Source organism: Hesperophylax consimilis, chromosome 15 (assembly GCF_061612785.1).
Source record: "Hesperophylax consimilis isolate HC1 chromosome 15, BYU_Hcon_1.0, whole genome shotgun sequence".
Taxonomy (NCBI): domain Eukaryota; kingdom Metazoa; phylum Arthropoda; class Insecta; order Trichoptera; family Limnephilidae; genus Hesperophylax; species Hesperophylax consimilis.
Genome location: NC_142850.1, coordinates 19,439,635 through 19,459,542, shown reverse-complemented (window position 1 = coordinate 19,459,542; position 19,908 = coordinate 19,439,635). Strand labels below are relative to the sequence as shown.

Here is a 19,908-nt window from a genome sequence, read left to right as displayed (position 1 = left end):
AAAACTGGTTATTATTTATTTTTTAAATAATTTTATAAGAAAGCAAAAAAGTTAATCAAGTGAAACTGTCACAGATAATCCTATAATACTGTTTTTTTTTTGTTGTGTCCTTTATTCATTCATACATTTCTATTGAAAAAAAAAAATTTTTTAGTAATTTACATTTATATTTTTTATGGATAATTTATTTTTTATTTGTATTCTACTTAAGCGAAACGATAGGAAAACCTTATTTATCTAAAGCAAATTTTTGGTATTCACAATGTACACCAATTCGTTATAAATATGAATCAAAATAGTGATTTAGCTTCGCCTTAAAGAAAATTTTAATTATTTTGCTCGTCAAAATAACGAACGTTGAACGTTTTGAAGATTTTGAAGAAAAAACTAAAATTCTAAAATATCAAGACAGGGTCATAATCAAAAATAAGAATGTTGCCATCAGAACGTATGGGAAATGTTGGAAGTTGAAGGTATTATTAATATTCTAGGGTATTTGCCACCATCTCTGACTTAGATATTTCAAAACAGACAGTCTAGTTAAAAGACAAAACATAAATTAGTATTCAATGTTTATAAAACTGAATAATCAAGTAGGTAGTAATTTAATAAAATATTATACGCATGTTTCAGCCTCCAAACAGGCAGTTTCAAGTGATTGCGCAATATCATGTAACGTGGTCATTGTTTTATTTAATGTTTTAAGTACATTTTCTTGCCGCCAAAATAACACGAACGATTAGTATTTTTTTCTGTGCACATGGCTGCCATAAATTTGCATAGGTGTATTTATAAACAATCAGTACCATAAAATTTCAACAGTACTTTCGATCTATAATTATATCTAGATAATTTGGCAACGCAATTAAACATTGATAATAAATATGGGACGATTCCCATTATGAAATGTGCCACAAAAGTAGCAAAATACAACACAATATATTCGTTTTTACATGTATTATCTACGGTGTTTTAAAGGGCAGTAGCTGGAAAAATTTACGAATATTTTTTTTAACACTTGTTCAAATTACTTACTATTCAACGATTCGAAATTAAGTTTTAGCATGAATATATAATAAACAACTTATAAAAATAAATGAATGAAATTAGTGATCTGCTACAGCCGTGTTTAGTTTTAGCTTATTGCAGAATTAATAATTTACAAAATAAATTGATAAAAGCAACTCACCCGCTCACTGCAGGCTGCAGGCTTGTTTTTCGATCAGCAGCATAAATAAACCACTCTCATCAGCAGTCAAACAAGAAATGACCGGAGGAACTCTGGTAGCTAACAGAACGCTCCTACCCCCCCCCCCCCCATTTTAATTTCGAACATAAATATACCACTCTCATTTCGAACCTTACCGGTGGGGTTGCCTACCTTTCAAAAATATCCACAATAGGAGCTCAAAATCCCCAGATCACCCCAGATTGAGGAGAAGAAAATAACAATTCCCGAGAAATGGGAAAAGTTTCAATAATTTAATATGTAAAATGAAAAAGATTTTTGTTTTAAACCACTATATTATTAAATAAAGTGGTTTAAAACATAAAATCTTTTTCATTTTGTATATTATCAAGCCACAAAGTGTTTGCTTTCTTCGATAATTTAATATGTGTTGAAAAATCATACGATGGTCCATGGTCCATAGACTAGTTGTTGTCGTAATATTTTTCATCAAGCAACATTATAAAAATTACCTTTGACGTTTACTTCCTTGACGTTTCTAAATATTTTTCAAAACAAGGATGTGAAGCTGACCAATGCTGACGGTACAAATTTTAACTATCAAAATTTACATCAAGTTAATAAGGTGTTAATTACGTGAAAACGGCATTTAGTGAAGTTCTCTACTCGTAATTCCTAAAGGACATGAAATAAGAGTGCATTTTTGTGTTGTGTTTGTGAAATCTTATAATGGTGAAGATAATATTTCTCCATCCCGATCTCGGTATAGGAGGAGCTGAAAGGCTGGTAGTAGACGCAGCACTCGCCTTTAAGAAGAAGGGGCATGAAGTCAGCTTTTATACTAATCACCATGACAGTGGTCACTGCTTTGCTGAAACTAGAGATGGTACATTTCCTGTCACAGTAGTCGGAGATTGGCTTCCCAGATCCATATTGGGAAGATTTCAGGCCGTGTGCGCCTACACCAGGATGGTATACGCCGCGATATATTTAGCTTGGTACGTTATTCCAATTGAAGAACCCAGCTTGATATTCTGCGATCTAATATCTTTATGTATACCTTTATTAAAGTGGGCAAAAGGCAATTTTAGAGTTGTGTTTTACTGTCACCATCCTGATAAGCTTTTAACAGCAAAAGGCGGATACTTGAAGCAACTCTATAGAATGCCACTGAATTGGTTAGAGGAGCTGAGTACTTCTAAAGCCGATAAGGTGCTCGTGAATAGCAAATACACCGCCCGGGTGTACAGCGAGGCCTTCAAGCAGATTGCCGAAGTTCCAGATATCTGCTACCCCTCTATTAATACAGAATTCTTCAGTAAAAATTTTTCTACTTTGAAAAAAATTGAAGAAGTCATAGACGTTCAGCCTAATGCTATATTGCTGCTTTCGATTAACAGATATGAACGCAAAAAGAACCTCGCTCTCGCGCTGCATTCCTTGCATTCCCTGAAAGAAGTGGTTTCGGAAGACGAGTGGAATAGAGTGCATCTAATAATGGCTGGTGGATACGACCCAATTAACAATGAAAACCTGGAGCACTATGAAGAATTGTACAATTTAGCTTGCGAGCTAGAATTAAATAATAAGGTTACCTTTTTAAAATCGCCTTCAGATACAGATAAAATGTCACTGCTTCATTATTGCAATATGCTTATTTATACTCCCTCAAATGAGCATTTTGGAATCGTGCCTTTAGAAGCCATGTACTTCGCCAAGCCGGTGGTGGCCGTTAACTCTGGAGGCCCCACGGAGACTGTGGTGCAGCAGGTGACGGGATTCCTGTGTGAAGCGGAGCCCGTTATCTTTGCCAATGCCATCAAGAAGCTCGTCTCCGATGCTGATCTCCGGGAGCGGATGGGAGAGGCGGGCAGAAAGAGATTTGAGATGAAGTTCTCCTTTGACGCGTTCACAGACCAGCTGGATGGTATCCTCAAGCGACAGCAGCAGTGTTTGTCCGCTGCCAAACTCGGGAAGAAGGATACAAAGAACCAATAATTTTAAGCATACTCTTTTACACATTTTGAGTTTGATTTAAGTGTAAATAACACCAACTAGAATAGTCGAGTGAATCTTTTTCCAGTACAGATGACGGATGAAAAAACCAAAGCATGTGGTTGTTGTGAACACTTCAATATGTCAGAATATGGCAGCAGCTTTTCAAACGTAATGATTTATGCAATTTAACTCAGTTCCATAACTTACTGTACTGGTTTTTTTTTTTTAATATATAGTACCTACAAATGCCAAATTTTAATCTTTTTTCCCAGTGTGCTTTTTTGACATTTTTAATATGATTCTGATGATATATTCTTATAAATTTAAATTGTATTTTTATAACTAAGAAATTGTGATGAAATTGATTTTAATTTCTCAGACTGCAAATTCACCTGAATGTACAAGTACATAGTCATTTTAAAAATAATATTTGTATGTCTCCCTTTTCCTAAATATTTCTCACAACACCAGATTCCTCAAAACAGGACCAATACTAAGATAGATCATGCTCCATAATCATAACATAGCCCAATAAATCAATTGTATGTAATCATTCCTTTTTTGTGTCTCAAATTATACATATTTTTTGTTGCATTTCTTTCAAGTTTTACCATTAAAATACTCGTAAACATACCTCTATTTGATTAACCTTTTCCACGCTACTGTCGAACATGCGATCCACCGGCAGCTATCCCCATATGCAGATGTTGCATATGTGATCCATAGAGTTTCACTAAAGCACATACATTATGTGTCCAAAAATGCTGGATGATGGGATAGATTGCAGCGCCCTTAAGGTGATTTTTCTCACAAAAACGGCGCTATACAAATAATCCAATTATGATTATTATTTCATTGAAAAGGCCAGCACTGTAAAAGTTACAACAACTGTAAAAATATCAACCAGATCATGCCAATGATTGGGTTTTAGAGAATTATATTATGTTTTCAGAAGATAAATTATTTATATATTAATTTTAAAATATTCCTAATGATTGTAAATTTACAATATTATTGAGTCTGCTTGATGATAATTACACCATCTTCCATATAAATAGATAGTAGTCCAAATTGAAAGTCATCTTTGGATTTAAATAATTTGACTTATGGAATAATAAAATTAGATTTTTGACTAAAGAATATTGTGATTACCAAATTTCTACAAAAGTAGCTATTAAACTGATTATTTCTAATGTTTCCGTTTGTATCTTATGTAGGAAGATTGCAAGAAAAAAAAAAACCTTGTGTGTAGATATTTTTTTATTTTTTGTAGTATTTCCTAGTCAGTAAACATATTTCTTACAATGAAAATCGCATTTGCTTGATTTTCTGTGAATTAATATTTTGTATAAATATAAAGTTCACTTAACTTCCAATCTATAAATTTTGTCCGTCTTTTGGAATTTTTGTTGTCATGTGTGTGTTTTTTATGAAGTTTTATAAAACCTGGAAGAATAATTTTGGATGTAAAGCAGTACATATGTAAATATGAAATTAATATTACCTACTGTGGGAACTAACCCCTTTACATCAGTGATGGCCCACCCCCAAAAATATTGAAATTGTTACAAACATTCTGATTGCTGTTGGGTTGTGCAAAATAACCTATTATAATTATTATGTATAAGTTTTTGAGTGAAAATTTTTGTGTATTTATTGCCGCATTTTGCTTTTACCGAGTTTGTTATAAGAATTGTTTTTAAGTTTGTTTGTTATTCATGCCATCTGTATATAATAAATTTTTTTTAAATATAATTATTTATTTTCATTTTCTGAATTTGTCCAAAGCAACAATGATAATTTTATGTCCTAGATTCAATAACATTACAATTCATTATACTCGTTATATTGTCTCACAAAGTTAAGATAAAATGTGGAAAGATAGAAACAATTATGTTTTCAGTAAATTCTTAATTAACCCTAGATAACTAATCGCTCGTCGAGGCGACGACGCGTTACTCGTCGAAATTCGAAATCACCTACTTCCCCCCGCTCCCCGACCTTGACTCTTTCATTACCTTCCTAAATTGAGTAAACAGTGCAGCACGTGACGCGATTGCGGCCACACGCATACTAGGACAAGCCCTATGACCATCTCGTCGTCCGCTAGATGAAAATTTAGTTATAACAACAATTTTATTGTTTTATTTTTATTTTATTTTATTGATTTATTGTGAAAAACAGTATAATCCATTTACATTTCACAAATAACAGTTTATAAATTACAGTTTATAATAAGTAAGTACATACATTTATTTGCATGGGTAAGTACATCAATACTATCTGATTAACCAGATTTGTTAAATAGTATGCTTATTGCCGTCTTAAATTCTCTTTGGTTCAAATTGAAAATGTCAATCACAGAAGAAATGTGATTTAACAAAGTAGTTATTCTCCCCAAAGGCATGATCATTGGTAGGTTGGTCCTGCCCCTTGGAATAATAAATAATCTGTGCTGTCTAGCTCTGATGAAATTATCAGGGACATAAAAAGAAATTCGTTCCAGAATATCTGGATTGCAAATGTGCCCGTTTAGCAGCTTGTGCACCACTAACACCATTGCAATATTTCTCCTAACGTCTAGACGTTCTATCCCCAGCATTCCAGCAAGAAAATCAGAGGGATACAATAAAGGGTTGGGTTGGGTTTAATTGTTAAGGTACGTACATTCATATATTCTTATATTTATTGTTAATGTTGGCGAATCTTCTACAATAGAAGCTCCGGTTCCATCTACGTCAAATGTGCGTAAAATTAGCTACCTGTGTCCATCCAAGGCCCGGAGGATGACCAAACACCAGCACCGTTGCACCAGATGTAGAAAGGCTATTTGTGGTCCACATAATGTTAACATGTGTGGTCACTGTGTAGACTGATATTTTGATATTAATTTGTACTTAATTTGTTCATTATAAACCTTATTTTTGTGCCATGTAACAAGTTCCTATCTTAATTAAATATTTTTGATTTATTTCTAGTGTTTTATAGCGTAGTCCACTCGACGAAAGTGTAGTTACAATGAAACAATGAAAACAGTTTACTTATCTAGGTTTAAAATGTTGTTTGTATATGACAAAGATAGACATTCAAATAATATGTGTGTATGAAAGAAAATGATATAAAACCAGGCAGTGTTTAAGTATACTTCAAAGTTGCCGCGAATACTACATTCTACATCACGGTTGCGGGTGAAATGACGAGATACGCTTACCCTAAGACGAATACGGAACGCCGTAATAGACAACCTACTGCCAGTAGGTTGTCATTCTTATACTTACGTGTTGTTTCATTCGTCATTTCACTTTTTCTAATGGCACTGAAAATCTTTACGAAACAATGGAAATAACTGTATTTTTTTTTAATAATAAATTCAAATAGATGTATCAAAAAATAAGTCATTTGTGTGTATGTATTTATGAATGAAATGATATTCCTTGGCTTTTTATAGTGTTTGCCGTGAAATGCAAACAATTTCTCAGAACACACAAGGGCACTTTGGCACTTTTTATGCAATCTAGTTAGAGATAGCACGCAACCTTAAGCGACACGTGTCAGTTTAGTACTAAATTTTTCCCTTCCACTTTTGAGATCTCTACAACATATCTCCCGTAGTTTGTAATGTCAATTGCCTAAATTAATTTATTTATTTATCAACATATTATTTGAATTTTAGTCCTATAAGAAAGGAGCTTCTTCTTGGCAATGAGGCCAGTATGAAATAGAGAATTGTCCATTAACTGAGATAGTGAATTATGTGGTTATATTATATGGCATGGCAACCATTCAAAAACTGGATGAAATGTGGATAATATGACATCCAATGCTGAAAATGGATGGAAAGGTCATCAACGAAGAAGTAGCGAATGTTAAAATGAAGAAACCTCTCAGATTGGTACAAAAGGAACTTGAGTGAAAAGTATGATGGCTTAAAAGACATATACGGTAGAACCCCTTTAATTCGAAAAAAACTCGTAATTCGAGATTTTCGCAAAAAAATTTCCCCAGAAAAAACAAAACAGTTTTTTAATTCGTAATTCAGTTTTTTTTTTTTCCGCGCATGAAAATTTGTTTAATAATCAAAATTCAAATAATTTGAAGAAATTTAATTTTTGCAATACTAAGGACGGGTTGTTTCGGAGAATCTGAACAATTCATCAAATTTCAATGTTAATTTGCGAGTTCTGTGAAAGATATTTTCTAGTTCTGTTATTATTTCAGTTCTGTCAGGCAACTAGCCTATAATGATATAATATCAGAACTTGAATAGGACTTTCACAGAACTCGCAAATTAACGTTGAAATTTGATGAATTGTTCAAATTCTCCGAAACAACCCGTCCTAAGGACGGGTTTTCAAGTACTGTAAAAGATTTTTTCAAGTTCTGTTTTTATTTCAGTTTTGTCAAGCAACTAACCTACAATGATATAATAACAGAACTTGAATAGGACTTTCACAGAACCCGAAAATGAACGTTGAAATTTGATGAATTGTTCAAATTCTCCGAAACAACCCGTCCTTAATCATAAAATTTTGTAATTCTGAATCTGAAAGACCGCCGTGGCGGTAAAACACTGAAAAATGTAGCTTTACGTGGGTGTACATCGTCCTAATCAGTATTATTATTTTGTAAACCTGTGTCAACTTGAACTGGAATGTCGTATTTTTTTTGAATTTATTTAGAATATCTGAGTTTGAAGGGCCGAGAAAAATCGTTTTACAAGGAAATAAGACATATTTTTACGAATTTACACCAAATATCTGAATTTAAAGGGTCAGCCGCGAAAAATTGATTTACGCGGGGGCTGACCGCGGCGGTAATCGGCTGCGAAAATTCGATTTACACGGGATTCATTTGTTCAAAATCTTAAATCTCCAAAAGTTCTTCGCTGATTGCTTTAAAATTTTGACACGACGTTGCATTAGAATGTGTGTTTTTATATAGATGTCACCTGTGACAGGTAAAAAAATGCTTCTTTTTTAAAAACAGCGCCATCTGTTAGATGTAACAGCAACATGCGCTATGGTTTATCTATCTGCACAGACAGACTGAGCCAAAGCAACGCTTGGCAGGGTACAAATAGTTAATAATAAAAAATAGCTGCTGTAATAGAGTCAAAAAAAGGGAAAAAGGAAAGGGGATGGTTGGTGGAGTATGTATTTCAACATTCAGATCTGCTAACCCAACACAATAATAATGCCAAATTATAAAAAAAGTATTTAATATTTTTACAACTATTTATTTAGTGTGTTACATAAAATTATGTATTTAAAGTTCTTTGTCTATTTGGCTGGATGAGTACTTTTATGCATTATCAAACATTAAAAAAATAATTACTTCATTTGCCATTTGATGGCAACTTGATTATTTGTACTCCATCTTGTACAATCTGTCAAATGAAAAACTGCTCCACGATTCCTGGTCTTATCAAAGAATTTAATATTTCCAAGAAATAAATAAATTATAATATTCCCAAGAAATTACCCAATAAGATCAGTTTTTTCTTCTTTATAAATTAAATTATAACCACTGTTACATTTTAAAGTGTTCACTAAATTTGCTTGTATGTTTGAAGCATAAATAATACTAAGATAAATCTTAAGTAATAATATATAAATATGTGTAACACTTTTCCCCCTACATAAAATAAATTATTTTGTATAAACTACAAACTTACACAACCTTCGCTTATAAATAAATGACATGGAACAATGGCGTTAAGTTGGGAATTATTTTTCTGCTGGCAAGACCATGTTGTCGAAGGTGCCTTCGCCTGGAAGCGGTTCCACCACATCCAGCTGGATGTTGTACTGCTGGTCGAATCCGAGGTAGCAATCACTCATCATGTACAAGGTCAAAGTTGTGCGACCTGGAAAGAACATTTACCATGTAAATCTAGTATCTAAGCTAAATATTTACATAATGTAGGCAAGGTATGTAACGTTGATAATTTATTTATATATGTCCGTTAAAGGCTTTTAAATGTTAATTTAATAAATATAGAAACAAAGGGTGATATGGAATGGAAGCGTGCTAACTGCCGCTTAGTTGCGACCAAACTGCACGAACTATCAAAGCGGTGGGGCCAACAAAAGTTTATGCGTATGGTGTATGTACGATTTGCAGTTGTATGGGTTAACGATATTGGTCCATCTACTTTGTTTCTATTATCTATGGGTGTTGTATCGATCAACAAGCTCACCTTGCTTGAAAGGTGTAAAGAAGCTGATGTGCTGCTTGGACTGTGCCCCCCGACTGCCGGCCCTCTTCAGCGCCAGCACCTCTTTATACTCCAGCGAGCCAAGAGTCAGGAACCAGCCCTCGTCTTTACCTCGGGGGAACTTGGGGCAGTGTACTGCGGACGGTTTCCCGCCACTGCGATTCATCTCCACTATTAGTGTGTAGTCCTGAAGAGATAAAATACATTGATTAGCTAAGAGGAAAAAAAAATTATATATTTATTATTATTTTTCATATCCTCTTAAAGGGGGTGACAGATTATGCTATAACTCCATATTGCTTGCCATACAATCCCATATAAACCTGTCACACATAAAAAGATGATGTGCTGTAAGTGTGGGAGCGGGGACGATATGCGCTGTGATCTGCTAGCCAGGCTATATTTGAAAATTATGCGACCCCCTCTCCTACCTACGGCAAGAGAAGGGGTCAGAACAATTTACGGAGTGCCGAAATCACGCGGCTGTCATCTGTCAAGGTGACAGATTCCATACAAAGAAATGATATTCCGCAGCAGTTCCCCAATTGATCTGACCCCCTCTCCTGGAGTAGTGTGTCAGCCCAACATAAAATACATACATGCCACCCCCAATTTATGCGATAATGTAGCGTAATGTGTCTAAGACTTTAGGCCTATGATTTCCAAATTGTATTACCCATGGGACTTGACTTGTGTAAATAGAAAAATACATAATTTCAGACCATAAAATAAAGAAGAACACCAGAAGTGCCTTCCATGCCAATTTGAATAGAAATCAAAGTCGCCACTGAGTTAGTACCTTTTAGTTCTAGACCATTTAGCATGCTCCGTCTCTCTTACGTCTGACATTGGATATCGCCATCACATTTGAATTTCATAATCAGTTTTGTATTGGAAATTTAAAGCCCGGTTGGTCAAAATTTTGGATTACAAAAGACGCCCACATTGCATTGCTGTGTTTTTCATTCAAACTCAGATGATGAATTTTTTTTTCTCACCTCGAAATGAAATTTTTTTTAATTAATTAGTATTTTATGAAGGACCTCGGGCGTTTACTTCAGATAGCAAAATATCTATTTGGGTTTGAACTGCTTTCCTATTAGTACTACTTTTTAAAAGACCTGAGTCCTTCATTCAACAAAATATTACAGAGATTACAGGTGTAGAACAAAAAAAAAATACAGTAAAAGGGAAGTGATAAAAAAAAATACATAACGCAAATGTTAGAAGCAGATACGTAAGATGTGTATATATGTATGTATTGTATATAAATGATTAACAAAAATATCAAATACATGATAATTTCAATCAATAAATGGTATTATGTACATATAGTGTTATGATTGAACATAACTAGAAAAGGTTGATAGAAAAACATAACAAAGCTGAAATATACAAGTCATGGGGACAGTTTAATAACTATTTTGTGACATACTTTAGCAATTGGAGTGCCGAATGGTGATACCGATGTGATGCCGATGCTCCAGAGACATTTATTTTAAAAAAGCTGATCTTGTCAAAACCTACTTAAATTTTTTAATGACATCTCATTCTCTGTCTCATCAAATATACCCAAAAAAACATAAGCTTTTGTAATTGCATTAACATTACAAAAATATATTAAAATATATACATACCACTTTGCATACAAATCATTTCAAAAGTTTGTCATACAAGATGGCTGCCAGGGAATTTCCCCACACCCTAGATTTGGTTTTAATGCCGCTCATACAAAATGGCACTAATGCTCCGTCCAGGGCTTTTTAGGTTCATGCTTTTTTTGGATGCTTGGTCTATACTGTTCACAGAACTAACTACTGGTGTAAAAAATACAAAATATATTTTCTACTGTATTAGATCACATGATTTATTTTAGAATTCTCAAGTTTCCCATCAAAAGTGACTTGTCAGGATGGTTGTGAAGTCAAGTATGGTTTTACCTGTTCACTGTGCACCCTCAGCCACTGGGTCCTGTTCTGCGGCTGCACAACTGGCTTGTTCTGCTCCATGGGGCTGTCGCTCCACATCCCCCGGATGCTCAGTCTTACACGGACCATCGGCCAATCGCAGATCACCTACAATATTAATAATTTATACATTTATAGATCTCAGACATGTACTAGACAAGGAAAAATTAAAAACAGTTTATTTTGCTATAATTCAGTTTCTACTTTTGTATAATATAGTGTACTGGGGTTCCTGCCCGAAGACTGTAATAGAACCATTAAATATTACCCAAAAACTCCTACTACAAAAATCAGGAGGTACCACATTTTTATGTTTGGTTTAACCGTTTCAAGCTTTTAAACGAGTCACGCTTGCGTGCTAAATGTGTTCCAATTTCTGCTAGCCCGAGTGACGCTCGCCGGTTTCGCCTTTCGGCAGCATTCTATTTTTAGCTAACACGAGTAACGCTCGTGAAAGTTGGCAATATATTTTACTCAGATTGAATTTGCCTGCAGTTGAGATCGGTTTTTGAGCTGCTTATTTATATTTTAATTGAAAAATGTATACACTTTGAATAAAACATTTTAAAAAAACTAGATTTTTTTTAAAATACTTTTTATTAAAAAACCCTAGCATAAAGTGGTTGAAACCTAAATGTCATATTTTATGATATTTTTTGTTTTAATTTTTTATCGTTATTTAGTTTCTTATAATTAATTTTATATCTTTTGTCTTCAAAGGAAATGTACATCATTAATTTCATGCTTTATGCTTAAACCATAGAAATGCTATACTTACTACTTCAATACCCACGCACAGGCTTTGCCTTTGTGGGATTTTTTGCTGTATTTAGCATTTTTTGCTATGGTATGCCATACTATACTTTTATTTGTATATCTGTTCTAATGTTGTATCAAAATCATCAATAACTTTTTTTTAAAACATCACTAAGAAACAGCCTTTTGTCATGTTTATATGCTTATTATTTTTAGCGAGAAGGAGATAACAAATGTGTATGTGAGAAAATATAATTTTCTAAAAGTTTTCCAGTGTGTTCTTAGTTAAAATTATTTCAATTTCACTGTAATTTTCTTTTATGAAGTCGAAAAACAAGTTTGCTGCATGTAAGCAATGTATCTGTGTGATTAGTGTGTTTGGGTCAACTATTTTTTTAAATTTTTTTATTATTAATATAAAGTTTTTTTACAGGTTTTTTTTCGATGTCTGCCTCACTAGGATAAACCTGTGTCGAGACAGACGTATTGAGTACATAAATCAATGTTTACGTATTATTTGATACATATAATATTTCATACCATAAATGACAATGTGAAAATGATAAATAATAATAATGAATATGATATGGTTGTGATATAATTTTTAAAAAGCTGCTTCGCCGTCTTATAACAATCTGATATTGTACTAGAGGGTGTCAGCCACAAAAAGGATAAACATATCTCTCACCTTATGAATCTGTTCAATCTGGTGGTCGTCAAATTCGGAACGCAGCGGTCCGGCCAGCGCCTCGTAGTTGTGCTGACATGCCATCTTGAGGCCAGCGGGCACGGTGCAACACTTGCCGGTGCTCTGCGCCATGGCCTTGAACACGTAGAGTTGGTGCGCCTCCACATGCGGCAGGGTGACCAGCGGGGATTCCTGCACCCAGCGCGCCTGGATCACCATCTGCAGGACCTGCTGGGCCGTAAGGGTGGCGGAGAGCCAGCCGCGTTCGGCGCATGTGTCGATGATTGCCTGGGAATGGGAAATAAATTGTTGATGAAGTTTTGTAATATTAGGTTTTAGAGGTTAAGGTTAGAACTGGTAGATAAAGGACCTGAGGAAGTTTACAAGAGTCTGGGTAGAGAGATGGCCTGATCTTAGAGTCACTGATTAGATTAAAATCACTCTTGAGTTTCAGGTGCCATATAGTTGCCAAGCAGTTTCACTGCTTCTGGTTTCCTCGGTTAATTCTTTTCTTGCTCTTATTCGTTCGCTATGATGTCTGATGTTTGCAATCACCAATGCATTTTTTTGTTTTCTTTTTAATTTGTCTACTAATGCTTTTCTTCTTTCCATGGTATCTGTTTTTCTTTTGATTATTTCTCTTGTTAAAATTGCTTCTATTTCAGCAGAATTCTATGCGACGCCATGAGCGATGGTAGTGATGACACCATCGCACAACCCGTCAAAATGAAATAACACACTGTGTATGACTTGCTTTTAAATTTTTATTCGTTTGATTTGAGTTTTTAATTAACTTTTCCTTAATTTGCTTTTTGCTTTGTTGAACACACTAATATGTTTTAGCATACATATTATTATGTGGAGCGTTCACAGCAGGCCGGAACTGAACTTTAATCGTCCTGTACCGTCTAGAACCCTTTTTGGGTGAGAAATAGACCTCGTCCCTGCCTAATCAGACTCCTCCCACACCGGACAAGTGTTCACACAGAGTCGACTGCGCAAATTTTAATACTGTTAGTTATGTTTCTGTGTATATTGTAGGCATCCTGCAGCCCAACCACTATGCAGGGACATTGGGGGTCTAGATTATTTTTATAAGTTAGCTACAAAATGTACATAACTACCATCGAGAATAATGTTTTTAAATCCAAAAATCTCTGGAAATTTCTAAAAAAAATAAACAATGAAAACACGGATTACCCACCAATAATGCAAATGAATGGAATCAGTGCAAACAATACACAAGACATTGTAAACCTTTTTTCAGATTTCTTCAAAAACGTATACGATGACGAAACCCCCGATGATAAAATACCCGAATACAAATTTAGTAATACTACACACTTAACAAATTGCCATATCACACAAAAATCTTGCGAACAGAAATTACTTTCCTTAGACACTGAAAAATCTGCTGGCCCAGACAACATTCCACCAATATTCCTTAAAAAATGCTCCAATGCATTATCTAAACCGCTTACAGTACTATTCAACCGCCTCTTGTTCCTTGGATATTTTCCAAGCCGCTGGAAATCGAGCTTCATTACACCTATCCTCAAAAAAGGAGACGACACTGACATAACCAATTATCGCCCCATTTGTATACAGTCAGTACTTTCTAAGCTTTTTGAATCAATGGTCCTTGATGAAATCTATCCCAAATTAATAAAACTAATCGACCAAAAACAACACGGTTTTATCAAAGGTAGATCAACCGCAACTAACGTAACAATATTTCAAAACTTTATATTAGAATCTTTTGCAAAAAATAAACAAGTCGACTGCATATATACAGACTTTTCAAAAGCATTCGACAAAGTATCCCATAAACTACTAACCCGAAAACTATTTGCCCTAGGAGTAAGAGACAACATGCTAAAATGGTTTACTAGCTATTTAACTAATCGTAAACTATTTGTTAAAATAAAATCTTTGCTATTGAAAGCTTTCTGTGCGACCAGTGGCCTACCGCAAGGTAGTCACCTTGGTCCCGTTTTGTTTCTCATTTTCATTAACGATATAACAAATTGCTTCGACGATGTCGAGGTATTGCTCTTTGCTGATGACATCAAGCTATACAAAAAAATAACTGATGTAAATCATTGCCAAATACTAAAATCAAATATTAATAAGTTTAAAGATTGGTGCGTACAAAATAATCTGTTTTTAAATGTAGACAAATGCAAAACCCTGACTTTCTGCAGAAATAAAAATCCTGTTTTATTTGAATATTCCATTAACAATACAGCTTTAGAAAGAGTCACGGAAATGAGAGATCTCGGAATTATTTTGGATGAAAAACTAAGTTTCGCCAATTATATCCACCAAATTGTAAACAAAGGCATGAAAACACTAGGCTTCGTATTAAGAACAACTAAAAACTTTAACTCCATACAAGCCATTAAACTGTTATACATATCTCTAGTTAGAAGCATAATTGAATACAACTCAGTAGTTTGGTCTCCCTCTTACAAAATTCACATTAATAACATTGAGCGAATACAAAAAAAATTTCTGCGTTTTATAAATTTTAAATTAAATATCCCACTAGAAGACTTACAATATCATTTCTTATTAAACACTCTAAAAATACACACATTGGAAGACAGGCGTAAAATAAACGATTTAACTTTTTTATTCAAGATTCTAAACTCTAAATTCGACTGTTGCGAACTTCTGCAACTCATAAACTTACGAATACCTACAATAACAACACGACAAAATACACTATTCCACTGCAACACACATAAGCGAAATTACATTGCGAACTCCCCAATACAACGGTTTCACACTATGGGAAACCAATACTTAGGTGATGTCGATATATTTAACATTAACTTTGCGAATTTTGTGGATTATGTAAAAGACCTATTTCAATACTATTCCTAAATGGAAGTTATATTTTTGTAAACCAGTCAAATCGCTGTATTTTTTAATTTATGTTTTTGATATTTTTAATTTTGTTTCTCGCATATACTTATGTAATTTTATTTTTATTATTTCTTTCTTTTCTTTCTTATGTTTCATAACTGTCATTAAATTTGTACCACCCACATGTAAAAGCCCTCTGGGCGTTAAATAAATAAATAAATAAATAAATAATAAATAAATAATAAATAAATAATAAATGTAGTTGTTTAGCCAAAAAAAAATTACAGTCCTTGTGAGAGCCCTGAAGAAGTAACCATCTGTTACTTGTGGGGAATCCAGGGCGGGTAAGCGGTGGATAACCTCCAGTGGTAGAGAAAGGATAAAAGTAGACTAAATGCTGTAGATAAAAGAGATCCCTGTGTAGTAAAACGAAGAATGCATGAGGACGTGGCACGATCAAGTGAATAAAATACTTGAGAAGGCAATGTCAAGAATCAGAACAACAGAAGAGCCATGTTTGAATATGAATGAAGCAAGGTGTGTGCCAAGACATAGTTGTGTGGCAGTCCATCCTCTTTAGCTAGAGAGACCTACCTTGGCCTATTTTGCATATAGATACTTTGGATATTTATACTACACCTCTGTGATCCTAAGCCTCCGATTTAAGTAGTGATCCATTAGAAGAGATGGAGCAACAGTTCACCGAAAGCCAATCCGATTTTCATGAGGAATGTTGTAAGTACTTCTGTTATTCTTTTACTATAGCCTTCTGAAGTCTAGATCCATTAAGAAGTAAGCAAAGTTCAGACAAAACTACCAACCTGCAGTATCCTAATGGCCTGATCCAGCACGGACTTCAAATCAGTCAGGTAGTCCGTGGAGGGCAGGTGTAGGTGAGCAAAGTGCGCCTGCAGCAAGAGGAAGGCCTTTGTGTGCGAGGAGTCAAGCGTCAGTGGGTCTACGTCCCACCGGCATAGCTTAGCCAGTTCACTACAGGGAGGAAAATAATCCTTTAAAATCTTGTTACGACTCTTTGACTTTTTGCCTGATATTTTGTTTTCCAGTAATCTCTAATTTTTTACATACTTTATTAAAGAGAAGCTTGTAATAAGACTCAATAATAAACTGCAATAAAGTTAAAGTCAGTGCTGGATCATCACATATGTACGTTTTAAGTGTAAACAAGGTATGTATTTTATAAAATTACAAATTATTATTGTTTTCACTTGGCCAAAATCATTATAAAAATAAAAGCAATTTGTTTTTTATAATTCTGTTTATTTCTTATCATCCACTGGAGAGACAAGATATTTACAATAAAATGCGTTGAGCGCTGGAGATTTTCATACGTTCGGTTTTGAATTTAGCCACGCTCATTTAAAAAAACATATTTCAAAATATTGATACGAGCAAATAGAGTGGTGGATGCATGGAACCAACTACCACAAAATGTTATCAATTCTACTAATATAAACCAATTTAAAGCCCGATTGTATTATTATTTGGAGAGAAGAAAGGATTAACTTATTTTTAATTTAAAACAACTCGATTTATGTTAAACTTATTGTGAAATCAAATATGAGAGCATCAGTAGAATGCTCTCATATTGCCTGCTCATTTAATAATAAAGTATATTCGGGATCTTTACAAAGATATACAATATTCTTATAACAAAAAATATCAGATAGCAATGACTTTCCCTTCACTAAAGTGGGACTGGCGTTAAAGGAAGAACTACCCATCCCAAAGTTTAATCAATTAAGGCGATGCCATACGTAGTAATGCAAAATCATGTGTTTTTGGTTTGAAAATTTGGTGGCCTAGAAATGTTTCAGATGCTTTAAATAAATACCGCGAGTATAAAACATCTTGGCCTTTGAATTAATGGAGTATTTTTTACATAAGTCTTTTTATAAGCCCAGAAAAAAATAATTTATAAGGCCTATGAAAACTGCTAAAGTTCAAAATCTCCTACTTACGAACCCATTTTCGGTTATCGTTTTATTGTATAATGTGGCAAATTAAGTTATTTATAAAATGATCGGAAAACATTTAAATATTTATGCCTGAACATCCACAAAATAAAATAAAAGGCACTTTTTGGCCATGTTTTTTTCTTGCCTAAATCAAAACAGCTGGATGGTGTTAAGCGGGAATTTAAGCCTTATCGCCATCTACGTAAGGAGTGTTATTGATGGCGGCTCGATTCAAAATATTACACGACGTATGGCATCGCCTTAAGAAAGCATTTTACCGTGAATTGACACCTGCTGAAGTTAAGGATTAAGATAATATTTGCTCACCCATTAAGTCCATCTTCATTATGCCTAACGGGCAGGGTGCTATACTCGTGGGCATCGCACAACACCCTCAGCATGCCCTCAAGGCTGATGTCCGCAGAGAGTTTATCACAGAAGTGGCGCATCGTCTGGTGGGAGAGGTAGTAGAAGGAGGAGATGCGACCTACCCAGGTGCTGCTTATACTGCGTTCATCCTGGGGGAAAATGTTTACATGTATGCATAATGGTAACATTGAAAAAAATAAGATAAAACTATGAGAAAAATTGAATCATCATTATTTAGACATTTCACAAAAATTTTGTTTACCTAACCCAATGATGGGCAAACTCAGAAAAGAACCAAATTTCAGCAGAACAACGATTTACACATCTTTTGAGAGTCAAATTTCTTTTCAAGAAATCTGTTTTTAGAAGTTGGTTAAAACTAGGAATAAAACTATGTACATATGTAACGTATTTTAATACAAATGTAATTTTTATCAAAATATTATTAATATTATTTTTTTAACTAACTAACGTTTTAATCACAAATCGAAATACACATCGAACACTTATTTCGATAATTTTAAAAATAGCGACAATTTGTCAATATAGAGCATAAGCAGCACTAGCGAATATAAAAATAACTGACGTGCAAATATTAGAGAATTACAATTAATTGTTTACTAATAAACGAGGAACACCGTACAAGCACTATTTAAAATGTCTTGAAAAACTCTCGACAATAAAGAAATGTGAAATCCCAAACCCATAGATAAGAATAGACGGGAAACTTAGGCAGTAGAGGCCAACGGTACAGCCCATCCTGGCGGACGAGAACAGTACCGTCCTCACAGGAATGTTTTGACTTATAATATGTTTTTATTTTCGATAGAAAAATAATCATTGATTTATGAAACATTACTAATTAGTAAAATAAAATTATTTTAAATGTGTCATTCGACGAAGAGACGCACTCAAGTAGTGAAAGAGCCGCATGTGGCTTGCGAGCCACGGTTCGCAACCTAACCTAACAAAAAAAAAATTAAATAATGATGGAATAAACAAGACTTTTTATGAATGGCTAATTATAAATTAATGGATGTACATTAAAATTACCTCTTGAATTTCAACACAGTTTGCGGATGCCAAGGTGTCTAAAGACGTCTGGATCAAACTAGATAGATATTTGTTAACGTCACCAGCTTCCAAAGATTCTAATTTGTAGTAGGAAGGATTCTGTAGGAGTCTTCTGAAGTAATATGTCCATGTTAGATAGTCTAGTAAATCTTGCTTTGTTTGAACAGTTCCTGAAAATATTACATGATTTATGTTTTAGATACAACTTTTTCTCTTTATCAATAATTATGAGTTTATTCAATAAGATTCTGTTGGTAAGAACCAAGGCTGCCCAACCTTTTTAACAGTTGGGCGAAATTGACGATTTTGAATCACTGGCGGGCCACTGAATACCTGACGGTTCCTATTTCCATGGGGGGGGGGGGGTTGTTAGAGAATTTCTATAAAACATAATTCCCCACAAAAAAAATCATAATGAGTGCTCCCCACAAAATATTTGAAATCCATGGGGGGGGGGGGGGTTGTTACGGAACTTCGCTGAGAAAAAATTCTCATATGTGATTCCCCACAACAATTTTTCGATTTCCATGGGGGGGGGGGGGTGGCTACAAATATTATATCAAAAACCGGTGTATTTTTGTTTAAAAAATGAGTTCAACGGGTTAGATTTTTTCGTCGCTGATTCTCGTTCTTTTTCAAATTGGCGGATTGGCGGGTTTTTTGAAAATAGTTCACGCGGGCCACTTATAATTCGTTCGCGGGCCACATTGTGGCCCGCGGGCCTGGGGTTGGGCAGCCTTGGTAAGAACAGTTGGGAAGCATTAATTTTTAACAGAAGAAAATGAAATTAAAAAAAAAAAACG

The 19,908-nt window shown here is 34.3% G+C and overlaps 2 protein-coding genes across 2 annotated transcripts in view; one reads left to right on the top strand and one right to left on the bottom strand.

Annotated features, from left to right (window-relative positions):
* Positions 1 to 1,677: 1,677 nt before the first annotated feature.
* Positions 1,678 to 4,965, top strand: Alg2 (alpha-1,3/1,6-mannosyltransferase Alg2). The gene has a single exon (XM_089640034.1). It carries the CDS (start codon positions 1,919 to 1,921, stop codon positions 3,185 to 3,187), a length of 1,269 nt encoding a protein of 422 aa, XP_089496160.1. The 5' UTR covers positions 1,678 to 1,918; the 3' UTR covers positions 3,188 to 4,965.
* A 3,462-nt stretch (positions 4,966 to 8,427) lies between these two features.
* The window catches only part of obe (activating signal cointegrator 1 complex subunit obelus), a 36,541-nt gene continuing 25,060 nt past the window's right edge, over positions 8,428 to 19,908 (bottom strand). Inside the window, exons 32-38 of the mRNA XM_089640033.1 lie at positions 19,085 to 19,275; positions 17,990 to 18,180; positions 16,508 to 16,676; positions 12,816 to 13,103; positions 11,345 to 11,479; positions 9,387 to 9,591; positions 8,428 to 9,053 (exon numbers count right to left, since the gene is read on the bottom strand). Of these exons, the coding sequence (XP_089496159.1) occupies positions 8,914 to 9,053; positions 9,387 to 9,591; positions 11,345 to 11,479; positions 12,816 to 13,103; positions 16,508 to 16,676; positions 17,990 to 18,180; positions 19,085 to 19,275 (1,319 nt within the window). The 3' untranslated portion in view covers positions 8,428 to 8,913. The remainder of the gene's footprint in view (positions 9,054 to 9,386; positions 9,592 to 11,344; positions 11,480 to 12,815; positions 13,104 to 16,507; positions 16,677 to 17,989; positions 18,181 to 19,084; positions 19,276 to 19,908) is intronic.

Coding starts and splice junctions, on each gene's coding strand:
- Alg2 (XM_089640034.1), top strand. CDS start 1,919: ATGGTGAAGATAATATTTCTCCATCCCGATCTCGGTATAGGAGGAGCT.